The 24,412-nt window shown below is 47.0% G+C and overlaps 1 protein-coding gene and 1 long non-coding RNA gene across 4 annotated transcripts; one reads left to right on the forward strand and one right to left on the reverse strand.

Annotated features, from left to right (window-relative positions):
* Positions 1–20: 20 nt before the first annotated feature.
* On the reverse strand, positions 21–15,712 carry LOC142360829 (uncharacterized). Of its 3 annotated transcripts, none has more exons than XR_012763398.1 (4): positions 15,437–15,665; positions 6,537–10,684; positions 3,148–3,271; positions 21–1,520 (listed from the first exon to the last, which is right to left on the reverse strand). It is a non-coding gene; the product is annotated as an uncharacterized LOC142360829 (long non-coding RNA). The 3 variants fall into 3 exon arrangements; XR_012763399.1 differs by having other exon boundaries at positions 6,876–10,684; positions 15,437–15,664; XR_012763397.1 differs by lacking the exons at positions 21–1,520; positions 3,148–3,271 and having other exon boundaries at positions 3,307–10,684; positions 15,437–15,712.
* A 476-nt stretch (positions 15,713–16,188) lies between these two features.
* ZNF706 (zinc finger protein 706) lies at positions 16,189–21,486 on the forward strand. The gene is made up of 4 exons (XM_075415772.1): positions 16,189–16,304; positions 19,082–19,218; positions 20,422–20,529; positions 21,169–21,486. Exons 2-3 carry the CDS (start codon positions 19,084–19,086, stop codon positions 20,515–20,517), a joined length of 231 nt encoding a protein of 76 aa, XP_075271887.1. The 5' UTR covers positions 16,189–16,304; positions 19,082–19,083; the 3' UTR covers positions 20,518–20,529; positions 21,169–21,486.
* The last annotated feature ends 2,926 nt before the right edge of the window (positions 21,487–24,412 follow it).

Genomic DNA, 24,412 nt, shown 5'->3' on the forward strand with positions numbered 1-24,412 from the left:
GCTGGTTTCTGAGAGGAGGTGGTGGATGTGTGCTCGGGCCCCTCCAGCTGAGCGGATGTTCCAAGTGCCAGAAGCCACTCTCCAACACACAAGGAAGCCAATGCCTGTTTTATCCCATCCTTCACACTCCCTTGCTCTTTCGCTATGAGCTGTGCAGAAAGATTGTGCTTTGTCAAGGTTAATGAGATATTTATTCTACATTTGATCTCTCCATTTAAAGCTTAATTACTGCCCTAGAAAGCTCCAGTCCTTGGAAATCAGCATCTTTGTGTAACAGAAAGATGGAGCCCTCAGCTATTTCACACTACGTGAAAGGAGCGCCATGTCAGTTCATATTTTGAAGTAGCTCTGTTTTCTGTGAGTCAGTCAATCATAGGTTTTCCTCAAGCGCTCTCTACCCTCCGCTCTCATCCTCCTCCTTCTTTGCTGCTCCCTTTCAAACCTCTCTCCTCCCTTGCTCCTTGACACCCCTGTAAGGACACCCAGCTGGGGTGCATGGTCTCCAAGCCCTTGGAGATTCTTCAGCACCTTGGGGAAAGGTGTCCTTTCCGTGAAGGCACTTCCCCATTTGGTTGACAATTCCTCTGCAGAGACGCTCTCGAGCTGTCTGTGTGACTGTCTGTCTGTCCATCCCATGGGCCAGATGCCTGTCTCTGTGGGGATGCCTTCCCTAGCACATAGCTACGGGCCTTCGGTGAGAAAAGGAGAAGGCCCAGAGACCCAAAAGGAACAAATGCTGGAAACGCAGGGCTAGCTCCATGCAGAACATATGCACCGTTCTGCGAGGGCTTCCAGTTACACCAGCCTGGTGATGCACAAGCTGGGGTGCAGGGAGAACTGAGCCCCACTGCTGCTCCCGCTGGGGCCAGCACCTCACACCAAGACCTGGTAATGACATGGCAAGATGAACTCTGGTACCTCTGTCCAACCTGGGTAACATGACAGAGCCAAGTCCCGTGGTATTGTTGCTGGGGGAAGGGTACATTTGAGCAAGAAGAGCAAATAACACATCAGATCAGAAACTTCTGCCAGGCAGGATGCAAAGCAGCACAGGCCAAACCTCCAAACTGCGTCAGCAGAGCATGTTACACTGAGCTGCACTAATTAGTAGCCTGAAGAGAAACGACATCAGCATGGATGAGTTCTCTCTGAACCAAGTCTCCCCACAGAGACCTGCCTGTGCATCAGCCCCTTCTGCAGGCACTGCAGCAGCTTCCAGCTCTGGCTCCCATTCCTTGTGTTGGTCTTCTCCCATGCTGCGGCCAGGTGTGCCTGGCAGGCACCTTCCCAGGGGCCAAGGAGAGTGATGGGGTGGCTCAGGCTCACAGTGCCAAGATGTGCTGGGCAGGAAGCTGAACGCTCTTCTGTTGCGGGCCGTGAGATCTCCCGAGAACGCAGGGCAGATGGGTCAGCAGGAGGTGCTAGCAGTCACTCCTCAAGTGTCAGCAGGGAACGTTTGCGCTGGGATATGTTTCTGAAGTCAGGATTATGTGTGTTCTCGGAGCTTTATGTAGTCGCTTCTGTTAAGAGAGGAATAGCCATATGTCTAATGTGGCTTAAGATTTTAACAAATTATTCACTAGAAAGTTACTCTGAACAATAATGATTCTAGCATGGCCCATGAATATATAAATATAAATGATCATATAATAATGAAAATATTGGGGCTTCCGCAACAAGTCCCATTCGTGGGTTTTTCCAACACACTCTGAAGTTAATGGAGCAGCTACAACTCATCAAACATACATAGATATTACTGTGGGCAAGACAAAACATTCCTAAACGTAGGTGCCTGCCTCTTACAGACTTACTACATTTAAGAGGTGAGTGTCCTTCCAAGGCCACTGCTACAATTGCAGTTATTCAGAAGGAAAAAGTAGTCAACCTCTGTATTTCAGTCTGAGATAACTTGGTGAAAGCAAATCCAAAGAACATGTGCAACTCAACTTTCCAAAGTTTAATTTTTGACATTTACTTTGACATAACATAGTAGTTCTGTTGGTCATTTAGCCCGAAATGATTCAAAATTTCTTGGTTACCTAAAGAACAAGTAAACAGAACAGCAGACAGCCTTCTCCCAGCATTGCCGGAAGAGAGTTGCTCTTTGGCTGTCCATACCAACCTGCTGTCCTCCCAGTGCAGGACTACGCACTGCTGCACGGCTGCGTTCAGGCTTACCAGAAAAGCATCAGGTTATGACACTCCATATTTTCCTGCTGAAAACTGCTCCACTCCTGGAAAAAAGCCCTTTTGTAATGCTTATCCTAACTATCTTCTGTTCTGCTATACTATTAGCAACAACAATCTCTTTCAAAATGGTCTGTTTTGGAGTCTGCTTTTAGTCTTTTAACCTATGCACAGTCCCTTCACCCATGTTGCTCAGGCTTAGCTCAGCTTTAATTGCTCAGAAGCCTGAGGTGGTGGCAGGGCTGTGTGGTCTAGATAGCTGTGAGCGGGTGCTCTGTCCTTGCCTCAGGAAGGCACCTGTGTCAGGGTGCCTAATCCTGCCTCTCCTTCCCCATTCCTTTCTTCTGCCCGTGTATGTCTACAGCCTATCTCATAGCGGCATTGCCTCCTCCCTTTTGAGAGCGGCAGGTTATGGGGCATCGGCTGTTGGCCCGCAAGGGCAGTGGCTGAGATGATGGCTGAGCCAGCTGAGGAGGTTTAGGGCTGAGCTCCAGCAATGCTTTTGCTGTTTAGTTTGCATTTCTGCTTTGGGCTGAGAGGTAAAATTTTCTCTAAAAAGAAGGGGGCAGCTCAGTGGCAGCCTTCTCAGTGTGAAGAGGCTGTGCCCAGAATTGTCTGGGTACAGGCTTTTGCTTGGCATCCCAGAAGAAGACAGTAGTGCTCTTTTTGCAGGCCTTGCATGTAACAAATTTATCCAAACTTTAAAACAAACAAAAAAACAAACAAACAAACAAACCAGTAGTAATAATAGAGCTGAGTCTCTCCTCTTCTGCTGCACTAACAAGGTTAAACCACTCAAGTTGTCGTCACCGCTCTGAGAGGTGCCTCTGGTTACGACAGCTCTGACGCACGGAGGGGAAACTCCTTTTGGAAGCGTCAGGACATGCCCAGCAGTGGCGATGTGTAATGTTTCCTGTTATCATGGGACCTTTCATTAAATATGATGGGAAAACAACATACGTCATGCTAGAAAAGCCATGCGTGCTCCGTGTACTGTAGCTGCAGCCCGCGAGGTGGCAGAAGGACGCGGGTGTCATCGCAGGCTCAGCCTGCTCCGGCTGCGCAGCTCTTCAGCGCTGGTATTCTGAATTTTGAAAAGGAAGGCAAAAGAAAAATCAGTTGAAGAACAGAAGCATGTTTAATTTTCATGTAAAAACTTTCCTGAGGAGAGGAAAAGCTACTCAGAGGGTTATTTATCTGCATTAAAAACAATCAAGAGCAGTGCAGAAAATAAAGCGTGTGTCTTAGCTCCCTTTTAGCAACGTGTATTTCAAAAAGGTAAGGCAAATAACAGCAATGGCCAGGAATTATTTTATGCCTCCTTGTGAAGTGATGACTGCCAAGAAGACGCCTACAGGCAGTTCTGTTGCAATATAAATTGGCACTTTATCAAACCAGCTCCCTACCAAGACCGCCTGGCCTGTATGTTTATTGACTTATTTATTGACCTGATTTCTACCTGGTGGTAATGAGTTAAAAAAAAATGAGCTTGTTCAGCTCTTCGTTCTAACACATATGAATATCCTGAAGGAAGGCAATCCGTTAATTTATTCAGGAATCAGCAATCATCCTCTCAAGCTCCAAGAAACCTGGGTCATAGTGGAGCTTCTGGGGGAATCCCAGAACACAACTGCCCCACACAGACCACAGGCCTGAGCTTCCCTTTTTAGGGAAGACAGAGTGGCAGCCTTGCTGACTGGCATCCCCTCTAGCCATGTGCTGGGGGGATTTGCTTCCTGGCAGAACTGCGCCTCAAGTAGAAGGGTCATATATATATATATATACACATATGTTAAGCTCCCGGGTGTCCCTTCACTGGGCTCCCAGCATGTCCTGCCTCCACTGGGTTCATCTGCTGAAGGAAAGAAAGCTCATGCAAACCCAGTCACATCCTACATTGCAAAGGACTTTTAAAGCATAGCTTCAAGACACTACTCTGCCCAGTATGACAGCTCAGCAGTGTGGCCTTACTATTAGTTTCCTGGAAAAAGAGCATAGAAAACAGAAGAATAATCTGCTTAATTCCCCCATTTGGCCGGGGGAGGGAGGTCAACATGAGCTCATCGTGTCTCAGACAGCAGAGAACCTTTGCAAAGGACCCTCTGTGTGTCTGCTGCCTGTGCACCCCAGTGCGTGCCCCAAAGGGAAGGCTGTGAAGAGAGCTGCACCCAACCACAAAGCACAAAGTCCAAGGAAACCCGCTTTTATTCAGCCTGCCCCTTGCTCCTGCACACGTTGCTGCTGGGCTGGGGTCATGTGTTGTATTGCCCAGATAAAAGTGAGTGAGGTCAGCTTAGACTGTCTTTATAGTAGATCTTAATTAGGCTGCCTGTGGACTACGTACCTTGCCACCACTGCTCTGAGGAACTAGGCTCACTGGCCATTACCCGAGGAGTTTACTGGCCAGCTAGCTGTGCTGCCTCTGCTCTGGAACCCCTGGAAGCAGGGCCCGCAGCACTTGCTGCTCACCAGCTCGCCCTGCAACATCAGCCACTGCAGAACTGATAACCTGCAGAAAGCGCTTGAGGAAGGGGTCCGTTTTGCTGTGAGGCCGTTGTGTTATTTCTGCTCTATATTCCCTTTGTTAACTTAAATCTCCATAAAGCCCCCTCACCAGCAGGCTGACACCACCTCCTCAGGAACCTGCGGTGCTTCTCGTGGATCCAGTACAAGCATGAAGCACCCACCACTGGGCAATGATCCTCTTCTGGCGCCCTCTGGGTGCCAACTCAGGTTATTCTGCCTGTGGAAACCGTAAGTCCTTCCTAGTGGGGCCAGCCTGGTGCTTTTCTATCATTACAGAGCTTAGTACTCTTCTAGCACCACTGTGTAATTAACATTGCCATCATTTACTGACGGTCCTCATTTGTTTCTCTCCTGCTGCACTTTTGGGCTAATGCAGATCTCCCCAGCAAAAAGATGACTGTAAGGTCATTTGCACCCAAGAATTTCTTTGGATTTAGTGCCAGTGCTCTTAGTTATTACAAAAAGCCTTATCTCAAAAAGTTAAAAAGAAGGTGAGTAGCACAGCTAATCCATGTTTTCCCATGGATTTATAGTTGGATTAGCTGATATTCAGCAAGACACAAACTCCCACCAAAATCTGTGTAGGTGGGATGCAATGTCTTTTCCATGTGGCTTCTGTGTGTCTGAGAGCAAAACCCGCACTGCAGCTTGCAGAGCCTGGGGAGGATGCTCTGTGCACGGCCGGCTGCCTCTGCTGATTAACTGCTCCCTCAGATTTTGATGGAAATCAGTCAATGGGCCCAAAACCGCTAGTGGGACAGACCGAATGGTTGCACAAGCCTCCTTTCCATGGGAAGATGCTCCAGCAGAGCACATGGTCAGACCAGCTGTGTGCATGTCACTAACTGCGCTCTGAGTAAGTCAATTTACCTCAACCAATCTGGTCCTGTCAACAAAAATGTAACTACTAATATGGGAGACATGCCAGTAAAGCCTAAGTAGCTCTGATAACATTGTGTATGGAACAGAAAGGTTAAGATAAAGTCAATGGAAAGAATTTAAAGTCGGGTGAGATCTGAGGCTGAAGCAGAGCCCTGGCGTAGCTGGGAGCCCTGCGCTCAGCCAGGCTCTTCCATTTCTGTGGCCAAAGTACGCCCGGTGCTCGTAAAGGCTCCCCCCGAGACGAGAGACTGCTGGAGACTGATCGCAGGGTGCTACGCTCCTCCTGAGGAGAAAGCCCTTAAAAATACAGTCATCGTCTTAATTGCTGCCTCTGTCTGTTGGCAACAGAAAAGAAATCAGAGCTACTTCTGAGTAAGTGAGCTTGCACAGGCTGGGCCAACGTACTGCAGAGGCAATGCCAGCGGATGTTGTGCTAGAAATAAATTGGACTCTATAGCTTGGATAGATGCCAAGGAGCAAGTTTGATCTCCAGAACAGCAGCCAACAGACCATGAAGAGAAGTTGGCAGGAAAATGCAGCGATCAGCTGTTGAGAGCTGCGACACATCCTGCGGATGAGGAGCTCGGGGCAGGGTACCGCATTCTCATACCATGTGCAAGCTGCAAATGAAAACCACATCTCTTTCAAATTCACTCATGAGCCTTCTAGAAACACTCAGACACAGGAAACAGCATTCAAACCAGCAGAGGTGGACTGGATTTCTCCCAGTATTTCTATATCATACATAAGACTCTATTAAATAGAGAGCGGAACCAGAGAGGAAGGCAAGCACAGCCGTTGTCTGAGCGTTTGCCATGCACATAACACTAACGGAGCTGTGCACATCAGTGCCAGTGAGCAATGCAGCCCGTAGTATTGCACAGGATTATCTCTTGGGATGCCTTGCGAGCAAATCAAAGTTCAGAAATTCTTTGTTCCACCTTCTTTAGTTGTTAAGGAATAATGTTATTCATAGCTGACGTCATCTGCCATGATACTACTTCGGTCCTTATTCCGACTAGGGCTGGGTAAGACTCCGCTGCGACGTGTGCCATTTGAGTGCTGTTAGCCCCATGCAAAGCCAGTGACTGACGGGCAGAAGGGGAGATGTTACTGGAGAACCCCCCAAAGGGGTCAGGGTTTAACGTCTCTGGGCTCTGCCATGTCTCCAGCAGAAGCTTTCATAGCAGGCTGGAACATGTTCACTAACACCAGGCTCGTGCAGCCTGGACTCAGCCCCGTCTTTGAAGAGCAGATATTGGATACTTTTAGAGGATTACCGGTATTGTGCTGGATATCATTGCTGTGGTCTTTCTGTCGCAGCACAGTGGAACAGCTGTTTCCCCCTTGGGGTCTAACAAAATCTTCAGGCCTTTCCTAGAGGCCACCTGACACTTGGTCAGAAGGGTCATTACTGCACTGTGCTAGGGTGAGTAACCTTAATGCTACAATCCGCTGTCTCCGTCATCACAAGCAGTGCAAGAGCTGCAGGCACTCAGGAGCAATCAGGCTTTCTACTGTGTGATCAAGCTGGTTCATCATTTCTGCTCCAGTAAATCCCACCTAAAGTTCTTCAGGATTCTCTAAGGTTAGATGAGACACAACATGCAAGTATCCTTGCTGCTTTAATATCCTCTCGCCATCATGCTTTGTCCTAACTGTTAAAACCAAATATTTTGCACGGAGAACGTTGTTGGCTGAAGTGCTCACAGGTTTCCACAGCCACAGTGCCTTTGCCCAGGGCAGGATGCTGATGTGTCAGGGTCTCTGTGTGTTGTGCAGCACGTCCCAGACTGCAGCCACATTTAACGCCACTGCTGAGATTTAAGAGTGTAGACATCCCAGCATGAGACAGCTGAGGGCAGGGGATCCAGCATCTGAAGTTGGCGCACTCCACAGAATCATAAAAAAACAGAGGTGAATAGTGAGCCTTCCAACTGTGCCCATCACCGATTCTTCAGCGTTGCCATATAAGTCTCCCCAATAGTCCTGAACAAATTCACAGACACCTGGCCAAAGCCTTTTCTCTTGCCTGGGCTGTGCTAAGCACAAGGGTGGATCCTCCCACCTCCTCCTCTTTCCCAAGACAAACATTTCCGCCGCCTTTGCAGGCGGGTGTGGTGAAAAGCCACTGCCAATGCTGAGCCAGCAAAGCCATACGTTCTTTCCTTTATCATCGCTCTTTGCCCAAGCACCTCGCTCGCCGCAGTGCTTCTCTGAGCAAGGAGAGCCGCTGGCTCTCGAGCTGCGTAGAGCATGAAGGTCATTTCCTGACCCAGGCCGAGGTCTAATTAGCGGAGTTATGAGCGACAGTGCCTGTGAGGAGAGTTAGCGAGGCTCTGTGCTGGCACAGGGTTGCAGGGTTAGAGCAATGAGGAAGAACATAGAAGCAACAAGCCTGGGAGATCATTTCCAGTCTAAATTTATCTTGCTTAAAGGTGCCTATTTTTAAATAGCGAACAGGTGAAGTGTGCAAGGGCTGAGGCTGTGCTGGCAGCCTTTGGTTTGAGCTGGAGTTACTTGCTACTGTGGATGCGGGACACAGGGAACAGTGCCAGGAAGAGCCTGGGAGAGCTGGTTTGGAGAAGGGTGCACGGAGATGTGGAAGTAGGAAGGCTCAGGTGCAGGATGGTAGGGGGTTGCGGTTTCGGTTTGGGGATGAGGAGAGGGTGCAGCAGGCGGGTCTTGAAGCTGTGTACCTGTCTAAGCATGGACAGGATCAGGCCTTTGTTTTCTAACCTGGTCTTTTTTGCCCATGGAAGCATTGTAAAAGACACTACTACACTGGGACAGACATGCAAGTCTCCAGCACCAGGCATTTCCACTTCACTTCATTGTAATTTTTGAGCCAAGTCGCAAGAGCACAATTTTTCAAATTAGCTTTACAGACCAGCAGTGAGATCAAAATGAGTCTCTTTTTTTAGATCAGGTAGTTTAAATGAGAGCTTGAAATTTTTCTAGCCTAGTAAATACTAATGTGTAAAGTCTGTACCTAATGTTACCCCATAACCAGCTCTTGTTTCTTTTCAGCTCTGGGACTCTCCTTTAAGTGTTATTCTGTCTTGGCTGATTAGAGATGTGCAGTGAGTGTTTTCACAGAAGCAAATTCATCCTGCTGCGTTTTCTTCTGCAGTTCCCAAGCAAAAGGCAGGCTAAAGGACAGAATGAAACTGCAGCCCTCTGCCTGTGCTGCTCAGCCATCAGCCATACAGCAGGAAAAGGGATTTCCGTTCCTTCATCCCATGGCAGTCTGTCTTAAGAGTAAACTTACGAGCATCTACCGGGACATGACTGTGGGCTTCCTATAACCACGGTAACTCAGCTGGAGTAATTCTGACAATCAGCAAGTACATTCCACCTCACTGCCCCACAAGTAGTGTCTTTTGCCTCTACTTAGCTGCAGACTGTTGGCATCGCTGGCTGCTTCCAGAAATGTGTTTTCTGTTCTGCTTCCATATCCCATAGCGCACTGCGCTGCTGCGGCACACTGGGATCTTTTGCAGAAAGCAATGGGATCAGTAGCCTGGTGCAAACCAAATCATTCCCTTGATTTCTCTTGCCAGGTCCTATTTATCCACCAGTGTTTGTGAGCTAGACCTTACTATGCTCAAAGTGCTGTCAGCAGCTGGCAGGAAACACTGGCAATCAGAGCAATCCTCACAGCTCAGTCTGCAGCAGGTGCTTTGGAGTCCTCCCTTTAAATCATGCAGTGACTTCAGATGAGTGTAACAGGGCATCTGAAAAGGAAAAAGCTGAAATCCAGCAGCTGTTTCTCACTGATCTCTTCCTGAAGCAGCAGACTGCTGGGGCTGAGCCAGCACTGCAGACCTGGGAAAACCAGCAGTGTGTGTGTGGCATGTTCGGGTGTCCAAGGCTGCTTTTCTTCTACAGAGAACGTCCTGCAGCTGCAGAGCCCCTTCCTGTGTACTGACTCCCTGTGATTCTGGGATGTGTCATTCTGGGATGCACCCTCGGCCTTTGCTTCCTTGCTTAGCAAGATTTTACATCCTATTTGGACAGCAGAAAGAGCTTCCTCCCATCCTGGCCTTAGCAGTTCCAGAATGGTGATGAAATCTGCATGTGGATAACTGAAAGACAGACGGAGAGGCTGGCTGTGGATGAGAAGTAACTGCCCCTTCTGCAAGGTACAATAAGCAGCTACCAAATATTTGCTAGTATGAGGGTGGAGTCTTGCAGATGGGCTGCAGAGGGAAGCAAGGAGAGCTGGTGGATGCTTTGAGCCACCTCAGCATAGAGGCATCTCTGGGATGTGCAGCCACTCAGAGGCACAGACTGAGGGATGTATTGCCCTCCGCGAGGCTAGAGGCAAGTTGTCAGCAATGCTGGCATGTTTGTGAGAGGTTTTAATCACAGTTGATGCACATGTTTTAATACGCACATGACACAGTGTGAGGATTTTTTTCATGCTTCATACATATATTTAACTATATTGGTGGAGAGGAGGGAAATCTTGGTACTCTGAATCAATAAAATTGTACGGATATATTGGTTTTCACGATAAGGCAGGGACTTCAACATATACGAGACTCAGAAGCATGAATGGAGGGCACACACAAAAAGCGAATGAACGCATCAGATTAATTGGTGTGCATTTAAAAATAGTAACTGTATGTAATGCTGTGCAAAGCTAAAATCTGTTTTAAACTGCGTGTATAGAATGGAAGCGTGTGTTCTCAAGGTCTCCAGTTTGTCTATGTGGGTTGGTCAAAAAAAGTTGTGACATGCTGAGAAAGGCATTTGTGCCTTGTTGTTTTTTAGCAAAAGTCACATCCAACAAAACGGATTTAAAAGAGACTCCAAAATGCTTAGAGGTCACATGACAATCTTTGCCCATGCTCTCCAGGAGGTGCATATGCCTTGCCAACCTTTGAGCATCTCTGAGCTTCTGACTGCCTCCCTCTCTGTCATTCTTTGTGAGCCTTTTCCTCAAGCCCTCTCTTGTTCTGTCTCTCAGGGGATGTGGGCAGCTCCATGGCGCATCTTTCCTTGCAAATTTTTTTTGTCCTTCGAATTGAGAAGAATGTTCACTGAAGCAGCTCTGTCCATGCTTGCTGCAAAGGGTCAGGAGCTATGAGAGGGGGGAAAAAAAAAAGAGAGAGAAAGGACAATTAGTTGTAGTCTCTGGGCCACCAAAAGCAAACCAACACAACACAATCTACCATCATCTTTGGGACACTCTTCTCTGGCTTTGTCCTCATTTAAGGTGTGGTGGCAAAAGTACTTCCATAGGCTGCCTTGTTGCACAGGTTGCTGAGCCCGTGGTAGGGGTGAGGTAGAAGTGACTGGTGTATCAACTTTTGGAAAAGGTTAACAAATGCGCGGACGCGTGGCAGGCTGTCAGCTTGCTGGGGGTTTGGAAGAAGAAGGGACAGTCCCGCTAGGAAGGATAATGCCGCTGTTGTTTATGTGCTTCTGAAGTCTACTGATGGGAGCGTGGGTACAGCGAGTAGCACAGGGAGGCTGGCAATATGATGGACATCACCTGAAGCTGTCCTTGTTCTGGAGGATGTCACCCACTGAGTGTCCCTGAAACAAAGAGGCTGTTCAGAAAGGCAGCAGGCAAACCAGGAAAAGATGCTGCATTGCTGCTAATGAGGCTCGTCTTTCACAGCTAACGTGGAAGTGGAAGGGTATCGCAAGCCTGAGGTGCCCTGCCAAGAGAGCTGCACTGCTGTACCAGCTTCCTTCCAAAACAGAGCACGGTGTTTGGCTTTCCTTCTCATTTTGTTCACTCTTCTTTCCCCCCCCCCCCTTCTTTTTCCGCTTTTAAACCTTGCAGATCAGCACACTGTGCACTACAAAATACAGAATCACAGAATCACAGAATGGTAGGGGTTGGAAGGGACCTCTGTGGGTCAGCTAGTCCAACCCCCCTGCTGAAGCAGGATCACCTACAGCAGGCTGCACGGGACCTTGTCCAGGCGGGTCTTTATCTCCAGAGAAGGAGACTCCAAAACCTCCCTGGGCAGCCTGTTCCAGTGCTCCGTCACCCTCAGAGGGAAGAAATTCTTCCTCATGTTCAGACGGAACTTCCTGTGCCTCGGTTTGTGCCCATTGCCCCTTGTCCTGTCGCTGGGCACTACTGAAAAGAGTCTGGCCCCATCCTCCTGACACCCACCCTGAAGATATTTGTAAGTATATATTAGGTCCCCTCGCAGCCTTCTCTTCTTCAGGCTGAACAAGCCCAGCTCCCTCAGCCTCTCCTCGTAGCAGAGATGTTCCAGTCCCCTCACCATCCTTGTAGCCCTAAATACCTAGTTCTACAGTAACATGCAGAAAGAGGCATAGTACCACATGCCTTAAAACATTTCTTTCTACAGTATTGTGATTCGGTATCATCTCCTACCAGTGCAGAGCTAAGAATCTACTGAATCTGTGAACCAAACAGGTGATTTAAGACCTCACTCCTGTTTGTATTTGCCACAACAGCAATACTGGGCAAGCCCATGAGCTGCCAAGTCCTAGCTGTGGAAAAGTAGCACACAGCAATTAGGGTCATGGAGGGACAGGAGTGAGTGTTGTGTCAGGGAGGCGTGAACTGGGTGTATGAGAGCTGGAGCTGTGGTTGTGAAAAATGCATTTACAGGGAAAAGAATGGTATGCTAATGCACGGGGAAGAGAGGAGATAGGAGTCCATAAGGCAGAGAGAGGGTAAATGAGCAAAACGCTACCTTATCAGGCCCCTGAGCTAGGTTAAGCGCAGCTGCATGATGTTTTGTATCAAACAATACGAACTGCAGAGGATTCCAGCCTGTCTGGGGTTCTGCTCGCAACCGTGCCATTCCGTCCCTGAAATCCAGCGGTACTGACTCTGATCTACCATCGCATCAGCTTGGAATATCCTTTCAAAGGATACTGGCTTCAAAGCCTGTGTCTTACGACCTCCAACTGCAGAGCCAATCTCTGCTGTTCTCCGTTCTTGTCATCATTGGTCTGTAACCACAAAATCTAGTGAGATGATCTCCGTCACTTGCGGGCCCACAGCACAACCCCTTCTCTTTCCTTCACTTGTTCAGACATGCCGAGGGGTCGCGGTGGGGCACTGAACAAACCCACTCAATAGGCAGGCACACGGTACCAGCACGCGTTCTCCCTGCAAGTGAGTGGCAATGGGCAGCACTGGGCCACAAGCCAGCGTTCTGCCGGCGAGATGAAGTTTGATCAATGCCGCACTGGATCAATAGTAAGCACAAAAGCAAACGAGCAGGAGAAAGACGTGGGCAGTGGTAAAGCATGGTAGGGAAGGGCAGTGGGAGGACCTGGCAGGGGGACAGGAGTTGATTCAGAAGGAAGATGCAGCCCCACCTATGCTGCTGTGAAGAAACCTGCCCTGCACCTCAGAACAACTGCTTTCAAAATGGGTTTAATAACACATGCCAAACTGTCAGCTGTTCACAGCTGGGAAGCGTGTTGGGGACACCAGTCACGCTAAGGTGGGATAGCTCAAACTGACTTGCAACAAAACTCAAGTGTCAACAAGGTGCTGTTTAGTATTTTGCTATAACAACAGAAATCGCATCTCTGTGCAGGCACAGAAAATGACACGGGGCTAGAACCCAGAGAGACTGGAAATAGGCATGAGACGTACTAACAATCAAGACTGTTTAAAAAAAACAAAACCTTAACAAATAGTCCTGCCTTACAGCACTGCTCCTTCCAGTTTTCTTTGCCGCTTTCCTCCTGAGTAGACCGGCATTTTGTTTTTTTTCTGATCATGTTGTTCACCACATTGATGTTTGGCCTTCAATTGGAGCCTTGTTCCTCATCAATTGTCTCATCATGAGAAGATAGTAATGTCTTTTTTTTTTTTTTAATTTGGGCTATTTTAGGGGCTCCGTAAGAGCTAAAATGCCTTATCCATACCCATATGGAGCTGTGTTTTCTATGTGCATGATGCCACTATGGATTTCAGCGAATTGTAACCACTGAAACATTTTTGTAAGGCTTGGCTTGGGGATAATGACAAACTCCTTGAATTTGTTCTACCCTTAACTACTGAGAGGTATTCTTGATTTTCACTCTATTATAATGCAGAATACTTGGTAATACCTGTGGAGTTTATGAGTTGATTTTAAATTTGAAAAAAACAATTAAATAAGAAGCATGCAGAAAAAAATGCTGCAGTCTATTTCTAGCAATTTAAAGATACAACACTTCAGTCTAAAGCTTGCATTTATTTTTCATTTTAACTTCTATTTATACTTTCATTCATATACTCTGGCTTGCTTCACCTCACATGGGAGCAACACAAAGCAGAGGAAGTCTGTAAGCCAGATAAACTGCAATTACGAGGGGTTCATTTTGTCAGAGCTATGCAAGGCATCCAGCACACAGACCGGCCTTGCCTCTAGACCAGCTCACCGTATCCACCCTGTATGTCTCTGCTAACCTGCACATGTGCGTGGAAATATCCTCTTTGGCGTGATAAGTAAGTTTCATGCAGTGAATAAATTTTGAAAAATTATTTTAGAGTGAATGGGAAATTTTCCTTATAATCTTCATAGTAGAAATCTCAGCTATGGGGACTCACATTCTGCTTTCACACTGGGTTTTTGTTTCCTAACGGTCTCTTTGGAAGCATCTAAATTGCAGAGCCATGATGTGGGCATATACAGGGACCGATGCTGTGCCCAGGAGCTACAGCACAAAGGGGCACAAGTCAGAGCAGCCAAAGGAAAGGCTGCAGCCCCCTGTCCTGCAAGGAGATCCTCTGTTCTCCCAAAAGCAGAAAAACGTTCAGAGACCAGCCAGAGCTCAACGTGCATTCAAGAGATCTGCCTTATTTGCGATTCTCCGCAGCCAGGTGCATAGCAGCACCATAGTACGGGGACACAACCCTTGAAAGCCATCTCCAGTTTCACATCTGAGTCCAGCAGCCCTCCTAAAATAGCATCAGCCAGGAAAAAGGCTACTTTTTCACTCAGCAATCTTCTGTCCGATCAAAGTGAAACCTCATTCTGAAAGCCACCTGCTTCCGAGCACAGAACCCAAAAATGCCCACCTCTCCCCACCGCCCCACAAGCACATGCACACATGCACTTTCAGTGTTTTTTATAGTTCCATTTCCACGAAGTTCAAAACCTGCTGACAAAATCATTTTAATGCAGTGTGGATTGCACTGCCCAGGCATAGGCATTTTCAGCGCTGTCAGTTGAATGTGGAAGACATCATTGCAAATGTGAATGTTAAGAAAATAGTATTTTTAGGAAAATGTTAGGAACTTAATTTGTTATCACAGGCTTATGTTTGATTGTTTTAGATGTTGTCACATCCGGACCTACTTCCAGTGACTTAAGTGTCAGAAATCTGCTGCACAGCTCCCCTGTAACTGCTATCAAGCTCTGAGCATGACTCATAATGATGGCCCAAAACGTTCACTGAACTGCTTTGGGTATTTTTTTTAAGCTTTTCCTCCCTCAGATCAGAAGGGAACATTACTGTCATCAAGCCTGCGCCCCTGTGAAATGCCAATCCAACACCTAGTAATTCCTCTGGTAAGCGCATTACGTTTGCTGTTTCGCCCCAGCCACAGAACTGTTCGAGACTCCAGGCTTACTTCAGAGCTGCAACTGCGCAGAGTGGCAGAATGTCATGTCTGAGCAGAGACATTGCCTCAATTTCTCCTTTTCCTAACAGATGTACAATCTGAGAAGGCACAGACATTCAGCGCTGCTCTGAGATACGTGACGATACCGACAGAAAACAGTAACAGCCTTCTTCAGGAGGCCTGCCTCCATCTCTACCCATGCAGGCTAACACCTTTCAAGCCACTTGCGCTGCGAATGCAGCCTGCGAACGACTTCCTCCGCGCGGTCCTTGCCTTAAACGCCAAAACAAGATCGGGCGTGCTCTCATCTTGAAACAAACTCTGCTCCTCTCCTCTGAAGCCGTTTCCTTCTGCTCTCGATGCATTTAACCTCGCCAGGCTCCGCGCGCGCCTTCCGCGTGACCTGCCACCGAGCGGGGCTCGCCCGCTGCGGGGCCCCTGCCCCGCTCCCTCCCCGCAGCCATCCTTCCTCCCCCCGCCGGGGCGAACAGCGTCTATTTTTAGGCCGCGCGCGTAGGCTCAGCGCAGAGGAATGCGGCCGGGAGCGGGGCTCGCCGGGAAGCGAGGGGACGCTCCGAGGGCAGGCGCCGGCCGCAGCCCGCCGGCAGCCTCCCAGGCCTCGCGGCCGTTATCCCGTCTCTCGCCCCTTCCCGAGCACACCGGATTCCCCCCCCCAACCCGCAACACTGCCGGGGCTGCGGCCTGCACGGCACCCCGGCGCGGCCTCCTCAGGGCCGGGACAGAGCTCCCCGGGTCTGGCCCGGCCCCCGAGGACGGGGACGCGCAGCCCCAGCCGCCCACCCGCCTGCCGGGACACTGAGCCGGGGACAGGCGAGGGCCGGGGACAGGCGAGCTGCCGCCACCGCTCCCCCTCCCGCCCCACAGCGGGGCGTGCAGCGCGCGAACCCCGCTGAGGTCAGCCGACCTCGTTATGTAACGGGCGGGCGCCGCCATTGGCCGGCGCGGCCCGGCAGCGCGGGCGCCGGGGCGGGGCCGCGCATGCGCAGTACCGCCCTCACGCCCCGCGTCCTCCTCCTCCTCCTCCTCCTCCTCTCGGGCAGGCGGCGGCGGCTGCTGCGGGGCCGCGCGGAGCCTTCTCCACCCGCTCGCCAGGGCCGCGCAGGCCGGACTCGCAGCCCGGGTGAGCGGCGGGGCGGGGGTCGCGGGGCCGGGCGTGGGGGTCGCGGGCCCGCCCCGGAGGAAGCGGGCTCTGCTCCCGGCCTCCCCGCGGCTGGGGCTCGGCGCTGGGGCCCGCTTCCTCCCTCGGCCCCTGCCCGCGGGGCACGTGGTGGGGCTGGCCGGGCCGCGGCCGCCCCCTGCCCCGCCGGGCCTCTCCCTACCCCGGGCCGCGGGCTTGCCTCGCAGCGGTGCCGGGCCAAGGCCGAGCTCGCTGCTCCGCCGGCCCAGGGCCTCGGCCGGGGCAGCTGGGGCGCCGCGGGCTGCTGTTTGCTTGTGGCGGTGACAGCTGCCGGTGTCCGGCCGTAGGACTCGAAGCTCCGCGCTCGGGGTCTTGTTGCTGACAGGGAGGTGACCCGGCGTGAGGCGGGGACGGGCCGCAGGCTCCAGCCGCGCTGCCCGGCGGTGCCCGTGCTGTTGCGACCCGGCAGCAGAGTTCTCGGTGGTGTTAAGGCGCTTCCGATGTGCCCAGGCGTCTTGGTCTCCAGACAGCAGGGCGGTTTGCTGGGCTCTGCGAGGGTGTGCCTGGCGGGGAAGGCAGCGCTTATCTGCCTTGTGCGACTGAAATGCAGATACAGCCTTGCAGGCGAGCTCATCCTTCTTCTCAGCGAACTTTGGGACTGGTTTTGTCGCTGTCTTAGAATACTGATAGTCCACGTAATCTTAGTTTTCCCGTAGTTCAGCATTCGCTATTGAGTGTTTCAGCTGGATTAGTGTAATTTGCAGTATTTAAACTCTTGGATTTTTGGTCTCGAACACCATATGGAGGTTGGTATTTTTAAGCAGATGTTTTTGTTTGTATTTGCTTGTTTGTCTTAACTAAAACCAGCAGGTGTTGAATACATACAAGTTCAGTGTGGTTGGCTGTTGCAAACTCCTGCTTAACAAGCTCTAATCAAGGGACTGAAATACAAAGTAATACGCAAACACTTTGTGAAAATCATTCTTTTTTAGTATATCTGAGTATTTTCTATCCACAGCCCCCTGACTTCTGTAGGATTACTGTCATCCTTGTAAAATAGATCCAAAATAAAACTTACAGTTCCTTCTAGTGTATGGAAAGCTATTGGCAATACAATGTCTTTTTTTTTTTTTTTTTTAAATGGGAATTCAGTGTTCTTGTTGAGCCATGCTGTATGCAGACAGTGTGAGGCACTGGCTAGGATGTCTCGGACTAACTGCAGCATGCAGTGAAACATAAACCGGTATCTTTAGTCTATTAACATTTGGTGTTGTATCTTACAGAAATTGTTGATTGCCATGTGTATTTCTGTATGCTTGTTAATAGAGTTTGTGTTTTCTTGTCTTCAGTTCTGTTAGCCGTATGGACTTCTAAATTCTCTTTTAGAGAAATTGATGGGGGAAGAGGAGGGAGTGCCAAAGATGTAGTGTAATACTTCTGCAAAGGGTTATGTGGTGGTGTTAAATACCGTGAAGGAACTGGACTGAGGCCTGAGAGGTGCCTCTCAATCCACAGGAGCTGTTTTGGATCTTGGGACCATCTCTTTGCTCAGTGTTGAGCACTGTGATGCTCCATGTCCAGAAATTCTTGCAATACTAGTGAATTTCCCGATGTTGTTGATGTTCCATAGAAACTTCATTTTCGTAATAGTTTTAAGGGCTTTTGGCACACATGTACTGGAGGTCAGTCTTCGTTTGGGCAGGCCGTTCTCCCTCTTGCAGGGGAAGGCCATCTGTCCTTGGGAAGGACTGCGTGACGGACCTGTTGTAGCCACGCAGTGTGTCTCATGAGCACCAAACATACAGCAGGCACCCAGGTTGCGCAGAGGGGCAGTGACCAAACAGGCAGCCTCTGGGAATGTTAGTCTTTACTGTTGTCCTGAAAACAATGGACTTTGCTGGCTGTCCTGTGCTCGCATAGTAAGTCTTGCCCTTCCGTGAGAGCCACGCAGCTGGGTTGTGCGTGGGTCGTGAGGGGCTGTGTGAAGGATGGGAGCGGGCGGCTGGTTGGTATAACCACGCTCTGAAGCCCGCTCTGTCCATGTGCCCAGACCTGGCCTGTCGTCTGACCTGGGGATGAGGTGGGCTGCATGCAGGTGGAGCATTGCAGTTGTAAAATACGCAGTTTTGCTGCTCATTTAAATGTTCTTTTTTTCTGTAGCTCGTTTCTTCTTGTGGTGGACCTTCTAATGGCATATGGCAATAGTGTTTGCTTCCTTTGTGCTGCTGTGTTATATAGAGTACTGGCTTCTGATGGGGGCAATTTTATTTCTTTTTAAGAAGTATGTATGCATGTAAAGTCAGCTGAAAATCAAAAAGGATGGCCACCCGTAAAAAGAGCCGTGAATAAAGAGCAAGACCTATTGTTCTTGCCATTCCCAACTGCAAAGCAGATCACAAGCATATACACCAGAGGATAGTAATACAGCTTGGGTAATACCTGTGGAAGTAGAGAATAAGTTTCTATTAACTGTAAAGGAAACATTAATTATTTTGACTATTGAAAGCGCTTTTCAAAAGTAGACCTTGAAGCTTTGTAGAGGAAGAAACCTTGGAATGCATGAAATAATTCTGGTGCATATTTTAAGAAAGATGCTAAAACCAGAGAGTCTTTACATAGTAAAGAACTGGAAGAGATGTCTGTTGTATGTGAACTATGGAAGTTGTAGGCCTTACGGACAGAGCACGTGACTGCTTTATGCTCATGGTTACAGCTGCTGAGTCAGCTAGCACCAGTAATTTCTCACACTTGTAGACTAAATGTCTTCTTTTTGTTTGTAGATATGGCTCGTGGACAGCAGAAGATTCAGTCACAGCAGAAAAATGCCAAAAAGCAAGCCGAGCAAAAAAAGAAACAAGGACATGATCAGAAGGCTGCAGCCAAGGCTGCCTTGATATATACCTGCACTGTCTGTAGGGTAAGAGGAACTGAAGACAAAATATTATTGTAGGCAGGTCTGTCTCGCAGCCTAGAGCAGAATTTTTGAAAGATTATGTAGTGGAAGCTAAAATACTTCTTAAGCGCTTGTCTAGCTTGTTGCTATAAGCATTTGCATGTTACGTGACCTGCTTACACATTACTCAGCTGTACTGATAACTGAGATACGAGGAGATCTAAGAGGTCATGTACAGATCTGTTTTGGGTAGTTGTCTTGCCTTTGGAATTGCGGGGGTCTGCATGTGATGTTAGTGTGATGTATAAAATGTAAAAAGTGTGAGATCACTTCCTGTTTAATCTCCCAATGGAAACATCTTTTCTTTGTGATGGAATTGACCTGTCTTAGAATCACTGATTATTGATGTTAATGTAGAGAGGAAAAGTGGTGGTGCCAAAAGCTTTATTGTAAGTTTGATACACAGTAACTTTTACTAGAATAAATGACTTGACAAGAGGACAGGAATGTGAGCAGTAATCAGATTATACTTTCCTTCTGGCTGGTTTTCCTGAGCATGCTTGTTTTGGACCTGCAGGATACGCTTGCTATTTTCACTTAAATGGTCGGTCCCAGAATAGATTTGTCACTTCGAATGTCTTAAATGAGATTGCAAACTAAGGGCTGCTCACTTAAGTACTTGTAACCAGCTTCTCTTCTTGTGAAATCAGGCTGTTGCAGTGATCACTTTGGGTGATTGACGCTTGCAACTGTGTAGTAGCAATGGTCTGAGATAGCTTGTGCCAAGTAGAGAATCAGTGTGTGCCATGTAATTCTCTGGCCTGTTGATAAACAGAAGAACTAGCTTTCATAAAGATCTGATTCTGAAAAGGGTAAACATTTATCCTTCAGATGGTGAAAAACAAAATGGTAGGGAGGTAGATTTTCCACCAAACCAGCACATGAAGTGTAAGATCTGCAGGAAGATTTCTAGCAAGGATAATACTATTGATGAAGATGCCAAAACAGCGTGATACTAGTGCTGAAAAGCACCTCTCTGAAAATCTGAGGTTCAATATTCTTTCTTATTCTGCAGCTAAATTAATGGTGCTTCTGTCACTAGAGCAGTGTCCTTGAGGAGACAATTCACTTCAGGAAAAAGAAAATAAGACATAGGGGGGGAACAGGTTTTGTAGTATTATTTAACTCTTGTACTGTGCATAAAGTTAAATATTTCTCTTTAATCAGACACAAATGCCGGATCCCAAGACCTTCAAACAGCACTTTGAAAGCAAGCATCCTAAGACTCCACTTCCTCCAGAACTGGCTGATGTTCAGGCATAAAGTTGTCTACAGGTCATTACTTTAATTTTTAGATGATTGTCTGAGAAAGTTATATTATGAATCAGGTTTCTTTTACCACCGACAACTGAGACTTAAAACTTGCTTTGTTTGCTTTAATATGAAAATTAACTATAGGTTGAAGTTATACTCCCAACTGTTACACAGGAGAAGCAAGCTAATACTTATGTAGGTGAAATGGCTGTGTCATTTCGCTGTGCTGGAGTTTGCTTTAGAAGGGATCAATGTTATGTGAAATGGTCAGCCTTAAAGTTGTAGGAATACTTTGTTATTTAGTTCTTGCTTTGAAATGCTAGTTTTGCTTTGAACAAAATACAGATAACAAATACAATCTGTCTGTTGCTACAAAACATGAAATGGAAGTAGTTGTTTAGTATATTTCCAACAATTGAGCCATTTTGTTCCTGAAGCTGCAAGTGAATGCGGATTTTTCTGCGTTCAAATATAAAACCTAACCTCTGTGCTAACTGTAGAAGAGATTTCCCAATAGCCAGTTGTTAGGCTGTAACTGAAAGTGGTTATAATAAAAGGCTGAAATGAGGTAAAAAGCAGTATTATGGTATTTCGTTCACGTAAAGGTAAACAGCATTGTGTAATGGTTCAGCTTAACTGAGTTACTCTTGTTTTTTATAGGTGAAATCATGGCACCTATTGACTCTTCTGCTGTCAGACCTTACATAACAAACCTGCAGCTGCTTTTCTAAAACTGTTGATCAGCAAAAATGAAGGGGCTACAGAAACATTCATATTTTTATGCTGTTCCCTCTTGGGCTTCATGCAAAGACAATTCTGTGTAAATGTACAGTTGTGCCCTATTTGGAAATCCTGAAAAATCAGTCCATACTTGTTATAAAAAAATTTTTTACAATTGTAATTATATTGATGTTCATATTGTGTAAAATAACTCATTTAATAAAGTAGTACTTTGATTTTACAATATCACAGATTAAATCCTTGTAGAAGTTCTGTTTCAACTTTCTGCTTTATCTGCCTTACAAACCAATAAGAAAGACAAAGTGGAATTTTCCCCATCCTGCCAAAACATGAGCAGTATCATTCCACTGAAAGTAATGTACATTACAGTAAATTAATCTTAAGTGAAGAGGGAAGTTGCTCAGATCTACTGTTGGGTGTGCCGCCTGCTTGAGCCCAGTCACTGATGGTCAAGTTGGCTCAAGGCACAGCAGACTCCTAGAAGCTGCGTGAGAATCATGAGACTTGCTTCTACGCTTTTCTCTTGTGTATTGGAGTCTAATACTGCAAGCCATGTCAAATGGGATTCCTTTACTGTGAGGGATCATGGTCCTTGAAGTCGCGCACTGGAGAGACTCTTGTTATCCTTTATATTTGGTCGGTGGCTGAGGAAGCTGAGAGGTGGCAGGATTTTCATGCTGGCTTGAAACATGCTCGCAAGTATTATGTTAAAGCAACTCTGCTCTTAGTTGAAAAATAGAATTGAAAATATTTTTAAGGATATTTTGAGCAGTCAGCCACACATGTTCCCCCCTCAAATGCGTCTGGTTATTTCAGTAGCAACTCTTCAAGAAATATGTAAAATAGCTGGCCATTAATAACTTTTCTTCACAGCCAGCTTAAAATAAGCCTGTTGGAAGCGAGCCAAAGTAACTAAACCAATATGGCTACTTTAAGAAACCAGATGTGATTAAAGTTGCATTGACAAGAAAAAGCTGGATAATAACTCTCTGGCCAAGAACATTTGAGCAGCTAAATGTGATTACCATTAAAATGCTCTGGGCTTCGTTCTAATCCCAGATGTACAGCACGGAAGTAGTAGAGAACCAACTGAATTCGAAGGTCTGCTATACAAAATACCATCTTTGGCATTTGGAGGGGGCTTGTTTAAGAGCTTTAGTTTTGACCTTGCAGTAAGAATCAGTACTAGAATTGCTGTGATTTACTGAGGTTATAACGGATGTAAAAATTCTGTCAGTCCACGTAACCCTTGCTACACAGCAGGACTGTACATCTGACCTTCAAATGGCTTCCTAAAATCTAGGACCATAGTCTCAAAGACTCATTCACTTAAAAGAATGCACTCGGTATTTTATTATATAAAGTCAAAGCCTTTGTCTTCGTCCACTCATTTGCTCTTTATTGAACTACTTCTGTAAGACTAGCTTCCTGTCCTCTTTGCTGTGACAGTATCTCTGTAAATACTTCCTTTGGCGTACAGTTTCTCTGTATTATAGTCACTCCAGGATAAGCTGTATACCACTTAACTTTTATAGATGATGTTGTTCTCCTCTGAGAGTAATCCACTACTGCACTTGTACACTTGACATCAGAATGTAATGCTTCATTTATTTTTCTTTAATGTTATCAATACATATATCCTGACTAACTGGCTCCCACAAGGCAAGGAATCTGCTCTCAACCTTTGTGCTGTATCGGGGAGAGGTACTTAAATGTTCTGATGCTGTAGTTTGTCTGCAAATCCACCGAGTGCAAATGGATAAAGATGTTTCTTGCACTGATTGATACTTGGTAATCTGGTTTTGCTTTGGAAAATGTTCCTGGATGTATCCCTATAGCTTGGTCCTGAGGTGAAGTATATGTTCTATTCTTTCAATTCAGATTGTGTAGCATTAAATAAAAAGATTTTGTTTCGTAAACAGTCTCTCTTAATGAGCACTGAAGAGCTGGAAAGCTGCATCACTAGTGGGATGGTTAACTTCAGTTAGAACTGTATTTTGAAAACTTTATGATGCTCAAGCTGAAAATACCCTATGGAGTGATGCGGGTTTTATGTATTAAAAGGCAAGGGTGAGCCTCAGTTCAGTAAGATCCCTAGCTGCAGGAACTGCAATCTCAATTACAGAAATAAAGGAAAGCTGTGACTGAATTGTTATAAAGACTTTGTAAGTACGGGGGAATGCTATAATAAATGTGGGGATCGTCCTCGTTTAGAATATCTGCAATGCTCCTTGTACCTAAAAGGTCAGAGGAAGGACTAGGAGTTCTGCATCATTTCTTCCTGACGTGGAGGATGGCACCGTTACCTGGCTAAAGACACAGTTGTGCATTGTAACGTGTCTGATTAAAGAGAATTAAAAACCTAAAATGCAAAATGTCGTATTTCCTGCCTGCTTTTAAAAACAAGTATTACTGCACTACAAAATTAATTTCCCGGCTGTGGGCAGTCCTGAAACTTGAAGCTGTCTAACTTTGCAAGAAAGGAAAATAGGCATGGAAATTTTCCCAAGTTGCCTTGAGAAAGATTCATCTTTGCACAGGGACAGCATTTAGGTAAACGGTTCTTATGTTGTCAGTATGGGCATCAGCTGTCATGGATACTTGTGCAGCAACTTTGGAAAGTAATTTTGGATTTTCAGAAGCCCACATCTCTTCTGAGAATCTCTTGAAGTGACATCTGAAATCACGTTTTAAGCAGGGCTTAAAATGTTTTGAAAAAAAATCTCACTTTAGATCCCAGGTTAAAAGCTAGCATGTGTGATTATGATGAGGCCATCTCAGGGACTACTGAGTAATCCAGAACAGTTTTGCAATTTGTGTTACTCAGACTGACTTAGGCTAGTTCCTGTACCTCTACTTTACCTATCTCTGAGGGGTTTCTGGTTTCTTGCTGTCAAAAAGCTGTGTGAAAAATCTGGAACAGAAGTTGAACGCAGTTGCTGTGTAGCCTGAAGGAAATAGCTGGCTTTATGCAGTGCTCTCTAAGCGTCCCTGGAGGCTCTCCCTTTTGGTTATTTGCTGTTGAGCTGAAAACACTTCAGCTCAAGTAAAGCTAATGACCACGGGCTGTTTGCAAACCACATAGTAATGAAGGAATTTGTAGCCTTTCTGTAAACTATATTGAGCTGCTCTCCCATCTTGATAAGAAGAGCTAATAGGTGGA

Source organism: Opisthocomus hoazin, chromosome 3 (genome assembly GCF_030867145.1).
Source record: "Opisthocomus hoazin isolate bOpiHoa1 chromosome 3, bOpiHoa1.hap1, whole genome shotgun sequence".
Lineage (NCBI taxonomy): Eukaryota > Metazoa > Chordata > Aves > Opisthocomiformes > Opisthocomidae > Opisthocomus > Opisthocomus hoazin.